General features: G+C 52.4%; 4 protein-coding genes across 4 annotated transcripts, besides 3 other annotated features; all 4 read left to right on the top strand.

The window, feature by feature from the left end:
* Window positions 1–11: 11 nt before the first annotated feature.
* Window positions 12–35: a microsatellite.
* Window positions 36–563: 528 nt separating this feature from the next.
* On the top strand, window positions 564–2,726 carry Tco025E_01674 (uncharacterized protein; the record flags this gene model as incomplete). The annotated part of the gene is made up of 1 exon (XM_029368611.1): window positions 564–2,726. The coding sequence occupies one exon, from the start codon at window positions 564–566 to the stop codon at window positions 2,724–2,726; it is 2,163 nt and encodes a 720-aa protein (XP_029231251.1).
* An 836-nt stretch (window positions 2,727–3,562) lies between these two features.
* Window positions 3,563–4,210, top strand: Tco025E_01673 (uncharacterized protein; the record flags this gene model as incomplete). Its single annotated transcript, XM_029368610.1, has 1 exon — window positions 3,563–4,210. One exon carries the CDS (start codon window positions 3,563–3,565, stop codon window positions 4,208–4,210), a length of 648 nt encoding a protein of 215 aa, XP_029231250.1.
* Window positions 4,211–4,422: 212 nt separating this feature from the next.
* Window positions 4,423–4,444: a microsatellite.
* Window positions 4,445–4,488: 44 nt separating this feature from the next.
* On the top strand, window positions 4,489–6,171 carry Tco025E_01672 (uncharacterized protein; the record flags this gene model as incomplete). Its single annotated transcript, XM_029368609.1, has 1 exon — window positions 4,489–6,171. One exon carries the CDS (start codon window positions 4,489–4,491, stop codon window positions 6,169–6,171), a length of 1,683 nt encoding a protein of 560 aa, XP_029231249.1.
* Window positions 6,172–6,848: 677 nt separating this feature from the next.
* Window positions 6,849–6,875: a microsatellite.
* Window positions 6,876–6,914: 39 nt separating this feature from the next.
* Tco025E_01671 (uncharacterized protein) lies at window positions 6,915–7,378 on the top strand (the record flags this gene model as incomplete). The annotated part of the gene is made up of 1 exon (XM_029368608.1): window positions 6,915–7,378. A coding segment is annotated over one exon (464 nt), but the record flags the coding sequence as incomplete, so codon positions are not given.

Here is a 7,378-nt window from a genome sequence, read left to right as displayed (position 1 = left end):
CCTTCTTTTATTTTGTTTGTTTATTTGTTTGTTTGCCGCTGTGCAACGAAGTTAACAAGAGGCGACATGAATCTCGTGTGAACTCACCACCACCTCTTCCTTCTTCTCCTTTTTCGCCCCTTGCCTTCTTCTCCTGCCTCGTCAGCGACGCCTCTCCGTTGACAACTTTCCTCTTCCTTCAGCTCTTCTGCACCGCCGCCCCACAGAAGCAAGGCAGCCCCGGGCGTAGGATACAACAAACGCATACACGAAGAGTGCAAGTGACTCATAAGGAATCAAACGTAAACACGTCAAGCGGTGTCGAAATATAAACCAACAAGAAACCCTATTACTCCGCTGGAAGCGTTGGGGGGGGGGGGGACTATCAATAAAGGGGGAAGCAACCTCACAAGTAAAGAAGTATCACGTGACTCCGTGGAGATTTCAGCAACTTTTTCTTTCCTTCTTTCCTTTTTTGTTTTGTTTTGTTTTTTTCGGTTGAGTGTTCTCACTTTGACAGCGTTACTCTATTTGGACGCCCACCCCCGCGAGTGTGCATCTTAATTTAAACCCCGTGAAGTGTAATGTCGTCCGCGCTTTGTTTCGCCTGTTCGAGGTGCGAGCTGCCCATTTGCTCGCAAAAGGACCTTCTCATGGTGCCTGTCGCCGGTGGCACCACAGGAACAGCCTTTGAGTACCTGTTAGAGGACGTTTTGGCCCTGGAGACCTCCGTGCCGTGCTACAGCGGGGATGAGGTGGTGGAAGTCAACGTCACGGTTTCGGAGGATATAATTGCAAACATTTTGCCCCCAGCAGCGCATCAGCTGGCACTGGAGGCAGGTGTGGTGTCGCAACGCTCTGAGCAGCAGCAGCAGCAAGAAGGGCAAAGCAATGCGGAAACCACGCAAACGACCCAACCCGGCGGCTCAAACCCGAGTAGTCCGATGAACGCACTGCCTAACAGAAACAGCGTCGGAAGCACGGGGGACCTGGTGGAGACGAATCCGGAGGAGGAGGATGACCAAAATACGACGGACACTTCACCGCGCGGGCTTTCCTCCACCGACGGAAGCTCTTATCGGCAAGTGATGCGGGCGTTGTCACGTTATAGCCGTGCCCAAGAAACTCGCGTGGACCTGGTATGCGTCAGGGAAGACGTGTTGGAGTGTGGACTCAGCCTTTGTACCAGGGGTCGTGCCACCGAGGCCCCCCCAGCGAGCTCGCCGTCTGCCTCGGCGGAGGAACTGCAAGGTGCATCGTCTCCGACCCAGTGGTTTGCACATCCAGGGAATTTTATAGTTGAGGAGTCCTTTGTGAAGGTACGGCGTCGCACAAAGACCGCGCGGTGTCCATGGTTTGACGCGTACGATTGTCGCGGGCGGCTGCAGTGCCCGGACTGCCATCTTGGGCTAGGCTACTTGTTTGTGCGGAAGTCGGCGGAGCACCCCGACCCGCAGGCGGCAGTGTCCGAGGGGGAGGCTCACTCCGCACACCAGGCGTCGACTGGGGAGGAGGAAAATGCCGAGGATGTGCACGGGCCGCACCAAAAGCGGGAGCGGAAAGAGAGGGGGAACGAAGGCGGAAATAAACAACAACAACAACAACAGCCGTGGCGGCAGCAACAGGATGACGCTGACGAAATTGCGTCGCAATTCCCTTCCACGTTTCTGGGCTTAGAACTTAAAAAGATACGGCAGCGCAATTGGGGTCTGCGGGATTTTCAGAGGCGATACCAGCAGTCCCAAAATATCAACACCTTTCGTGATATGTTTCCAGAGGCAGAAAAGCTTGAGAACCTTTACAGCCGCCTCACGGCACTTCGCATGCAATCTGAGCTCTATAACAATCTCCTTCGTAAACACAAGGAACGGAATGATGTGCAAGGTGCGCTTCTTCTAAGTCAAAAAGAGCGCATTCACACCTATGAGGAAAAACTACGCACTATGCAACAAATCATTGAAGCACAACGAGAGCAGTTGGAGATGCAGGGTCGACAAATCAAACATCAGGAAGAATTAGTGAGAAACCATAAAAGTCAGGTCCACACACAACAACAGCAAATACATGTAGAGCAGCTCCTATTGACAGAGCAAAGTCGCACGATTGAGTCACAGCGAGAGCAACTGAAGCTCATCCAGGTTCATCTTAAGGCAAGATTGGTAAAAGAGAGGCTAGACGAACGTTGTGAACAACTTGCCAACCTACTTCATAGCCTAGGCGGAGAACGTCGCTTCCAAGTCTCCACAACTGATGCCGCGACCGCTTCACTGCAACATGCCTCACGGCCCCTTCTTCCACCTCCACATCTTATGGGGATTGTGGGTCATGATACTCGCGTTCACGAGGAGGCAGAAGATGAGGGAGGGGTGGACGAAGGATCGAACAATACATTGTGCCAACGTCATTCAAGTGGGAGGATAACGCCGCGCCCTCGTCAGGAACTCGTGATCAGCGAAAGTGAAAGTAGAGGTGCTGCCGGGCCAGAGCATTCTGCTTGCCCCCCGCGAGCATCGGTCATGCCTGTTGCGGCCAATGCATCGCATGGCCGGTCGAAGTCTAGCAGAAGCCTCGATGTTTCCGAGCGCACGGCGGCAATCACGCGGAAGCTCGCCGAAGAACGGGCTCGGCGGGGTGCCGGAAAGGGGCCCCTACCGCCAGGCAGCAGTTCGGTCGGCACTGCAGCGTCGAAGCACGCGACACAGGCCCCGGACGGCGCCGGTTCGTCTACTTATCAAAACGCGTCCTAGTTGCTATGAGAAAGAAAAGGGAAGAATGAACAAATAAAAAAAAAAGGATGAAGGAGCGTCTTCATGAAAAAAGAACGGAGGGGGAAAAAAAGGGCTGGGAGGGGTGGGAAATTGGACGAGCCACAAGAACGCGAGGGAAGGAAGAGGGAAGCCTGGGGTTTTGGTGGCTGATGATAAAAGTCGCCCTGGTTTCCCGTTTTAAGCTCTCTTAAAAGGAGAAAGTAAAAAAAAAAGTTTGTGGTGCGATGCTACACACAAATACGTGTGTGTTTGTGTGTGCAGAGTCGATAGTGGAAAGTTGTAAAAATGGGTGAAAGAAAATGAAGGGTTAATAAAAAAAAAGAACTTTTTTTTTTTTGGGTGGGGAGAGGGCGGAGGAGGCCAAGCGCCAACGCGTGGTTTATGTAAAGAGAAGAGTCTGGGGGTGTTTGCAAAACTTTGCCGCTGTCTCTGTGAGTGTGCCTTCACGTTTCCACCTGGATTACATCTTATTTTGCTTCCTCCTTCGGGAACGCCAAGCGCGTGGGTGGGGGAGGACCACTGCCGTGAGTTGACCCGTTTTCTCTGCCACCGCCACCGCCACCGCCATCACCAAAAAAAATGAAAGGACGAAAAATGTCATATCTTATGCTCTTGTGAAATAAATCGCACAGGTCTGATGAAACGGGGAACAAACGGGTGGGAGGGCCTTTCCACTTCTAATGCGCTTGGTCATAGAGAAGGGTCGCGGGCCGATGATGTCAGCGGCGGAAATGACACTTTGAAATTGCCTTCTTCCCCTTTACCTCTGCTTTTTGCGCGTGGTGGATGGGGCGGTGAAGGAGAAGCTGGGTTGCATGGCATCCGATGGGCTCGTGGACGAAAAAGAGTCTCTTCGCACGAAGGTTTCAGTTTTGGAGCGAGAGCTCAGGCAGCGCACCGCGGAGTGCAGCAAGTTGCGTGATGAATTGCGACAGTTTGGGGAGTTGAAGCAAAAGGTGGAGTCACAGCGGGAGCTTATCTTGGCACAGCGAGAGCAGCTTGACTTTCTGCGGACAGCTCATGCGTCGGCGGTGGACGCGCTTGAGAAGAAAGCGAAGGAGGATCGTGACAGGGAGCACCGCGAGCGATTTCAGAGCCTAAGCGCCCGACTTGGGGACGAAGTGCCCCAGAGAAAGAGCTCGCCGCAGAATTCGGCGCCGAACGTCGGTGCTTCAGTCGGCCTTGTGCCGACAAGTGATGGTGCACGGGTGGTTTTGAAGAGCTCCGATATTTCCTCATTGGGTTTTGCTCCTGTTCAGCGTCCCGTGGACTTTTTGGGTGGTCGGCAGAATTTATTGCGGCAGAATGAGAACGCTGGGACTGGGGGCACTGAGGAAGATGAAGCGGCTCGGATCATGGAGATGGCTCAAGATGAAGCGTTACTGGATCTTCAATACGCTGAAGTCGCGGATCAGGAAGAAAAGGAGCTTCGTGAGCGATTTGAGGCCCTACGACGGCGTTAAGGAAAGCTGTAGCTGTTTGTGCTTGCCCATACAAAGGGGGGATAGTACTTGGCTTTATCTCAGACGTGTGTGTGTGTGTCTGGTTGTTTGCATTCTTGCTTCTTTTGAGTGAAGAGGTGAGAAAGAGTATTTTTCTCCTGTTATCGGCATTCCCTATTGTGTCCTCCTCTCTTTCCCACAAAACTTATTTTCTCATCGTTGGTGCATGTCTGTTTTTTTTTTCTTTTTCTTTTTGCACCTGTAGCGAAAAGAGACTTTTGGGTGTCCTGCATGGAAATATGAAAGCAGCCGCGCTTTTCCAACGACTGTTGCATTTGGCTTTTCTTTTGGGGTATGTTCTCATCCATGGGGCGGAGGCACGTGCCTCGTCGGAATCGGAGCTACTCTGCTCTCCGTTGGCGATAGAACCGCACCAGAAATCCTTCTGTGTCATCAATGTGCGAGACTCGCAACAAGAGCCCACCATGGCATTTGACGTGGACGAATTCTACGTGACAACTCACAGCTCCGTGCCCAAGGCCGCACTTGAGGTGAGCCGGCTGCGGCGTGGCGACGACGTGACAACGGTGGTGTTTGATGTTTCCGCCTCGGAAGGCACAACCATCATAGTAAACGTGATGCACGCGTCGGGGCTTCAAGGTACCCCAATTCGCAACAGTGGCTTAGTGGTTTCTGTCTTGACTTTGACAGCGGTGCGCATGGGGCCCATTGCCTGCGACCTCCCCGCAGTAGGCCTATTTCTTCGTGGCACCACAACCTGTAGAGCGGCCTTGTACGGTGCAGGCAATCGTCGTGCGGTGGTAAATCCAAGGGATGTAACATTTGTCGAAGAGAATAATTTGGGTTTCTTTCACTTTGTTTCTGGCAAAGGGGATCTTGTTTTTAACTTCACGGCTGCAAGTGTTCCAAGCACGTCAGTGGCCGACTTCACACTACGTGTGGCGCTTAAAGGCAGCACCCAAGTCTATTCCACCAGGTTTCCTTTATTTTACCCGGAATTGTATCCAGTGGCGCTTTTTTCCACGCTGTTGTGTTTCAATGAAACTGTTCCCATTGCCTGCACGTTGCGTGCCCGGGACCGCGTAGGCCCCGTTCAACTGAAGCTGGATCATTTTCGAATAACCTTTGAGATGCTCGATGTCGACTCAGTAGGGGACAAATGGGTGGATAACACGAATGACTTTTACACTTCTGCTCGTACACTGAGCCAAACGGATACAGCAGTTTTTTCCTGGGAACTTAAAGTCAATGATGCCATCAATTCACAACGCTTGCATGTATATCTTGTCTCAAGTGCGGTTGGGAATGACACGAAGAGACTGGAAGAGCTGCGAGGTTCACCGTTCGTGTTTGTTTCAGGAGTGAAGCCTAACGCAGTCTATGTTTCGCTGCGGGGCTGTAGAGTTTCTGCAATCACCAGCGGTAATCGTACGCAGTGTTTCATTGACCTTCATAACGGCGTCAGTGGCGATGTGCGGTATTTCCATCTTGCCAGTGCACTTGGCGCGCGATTTGAAAACATAAAATATCTTCCCCTCGACCCCGTATTTAAGCTCCCGGTGGTGACTTTTGTGTACGTGGCACCCATCTTGTCTGCCCGCTTGGAGGACGTCGTCACGCTTCTTGTGGGTGGCCAAAGCGCCATCCGATCGCCGTTTCGCATCACCGTCTTTCCATCGCGCAGCCCCACCGGTGACGAAGATTCCGATAGTGCCAGGGGAAACAACGCCGTGGTCATTGGCGTTGGACTTGCATTCTTTGGCGTAGTCATTGGCACGGGGCTATTTCTAGCCCTACAACGCACCCTGCGCTTCAATCGTATCCGCCAACTGCGAGCGATGCATAAAGTGCAACCGCTACCAACGGAGGAAGAGGAAGCGGCGGAGTCCTCGGCGGTCGGTCAGGTAGGCATTGAGCCTGTACCGCAGGTGAAGAATCACCATGAGTCAGAAAGTGACTGAAGAGGAATAAAGTAAAAAAAAAGGAAGAACAGCAAACAGGTGCAATGAGGGAGCATACGTGCATAGATGCATAGACATATGTGTCTGTGTTCGTTTAGTGTACGTGTGTGGCCTTCATGAAGGCAAAAGCCACACACCTCCTCTTGCTCTTTGCTTCCCCTCTACGTGTTGTCACTCCTCCTATAACTTTCGCGCATATCCCTTTCTCCCTTTACAACACACACACACACCCTCTCCCAACTTTCTTTGTCTCGTTTTTTTTTTGAGGTTGCGGGGCTCAGCGGATACGTTGAGCATTTCTGTGTGTGTGTGTTTGCCTGCTCCCTTTCCGTGAGGGGCTGGATCTGTTCTCGACCGTGCGGCCGTGGCGGTAGAGGAAGCCAAGGCAAAACGCAACAAGAGCAAGCCGCAGCCGTGCGACAAACACAGCAAGGAGGGGAAAAAAATTCAAAGCGGTTAACTGGAAGAACAGCACCCAGACAAAAAAAAAGAAAGAAAGTGGGTGTTCAAAGGAAAGGAAACTAAATCCACTGCCTACACGCAAAAAAAATTACTGCCGCTACCGTCGTAGCCACGCGAACAATACTAAAAAGTGTTTAACGAACAAACGGCTCTGAAAGGTTAGTAGGCAGAAAAAAAAAGTTCAAAGGTAAGCAACGCTGCCCTCTGCACTATAAATTATTATTATTATTATTATTATTTTTTCATCGAAAAGAAGAAGAGAAAAAAGTGGATAATCTTCGATGACTGTGGGAAAACCGCCTTCTATTAACAAGCGTCCAATGCTGACGGCTTCGCCTCCCGCGTTGCGACGCGCCACCTTCTTTGTGGCGGCCATGATGGCCTCTCTCCTCTTGCTCAGTGTGGCCGGCTCGGAGGAAGTCGTCGTCGGGGTGCTGGACGGCACCCGCAAACTGAATGCGGGGGACATCAAGGCAGGGTTCAGGGCGGGCGAGAAAAATTTCATCACACGCTGTGGCGACTTCGACACACACGGTGACAGGTTCATCGTGGTACTAGAGATGGGGAACTTCAGCGACTATCTTGTTCCCAAGGCGGGCGTTACGCTCTGTGGCCTCCTCACCAACCCGACAGGGGCGCAAAGGTATCTCTACGCCCCGCAGGACCCCCGCAAGGCCACGTGGGACGGCCACACCCTCCCCATTGCGCCCTCCCGCTACACGACGGCGCTGGGCGGGTCCGCGGA

This window comes from Trypanosoma conorhini, assembly GCF_003719485.1.
Source record: "Trypanosoma conorhini strain 025E chromosome Unknown Tco_14.4_contig_00058, whole genome shotgun sequence".
In the NCBI taxonomy this organism is placed as follows: domain Eukaryota; phylum Euglenozoa; class Kinetoplastea; order Trypanosomatida; family Trypanosomatidae; genus Trypanosoma; species Trypanosoma conorhini.
This window is presented reverse-complemented; position numbering and strand designations above follow the sequence as displayed.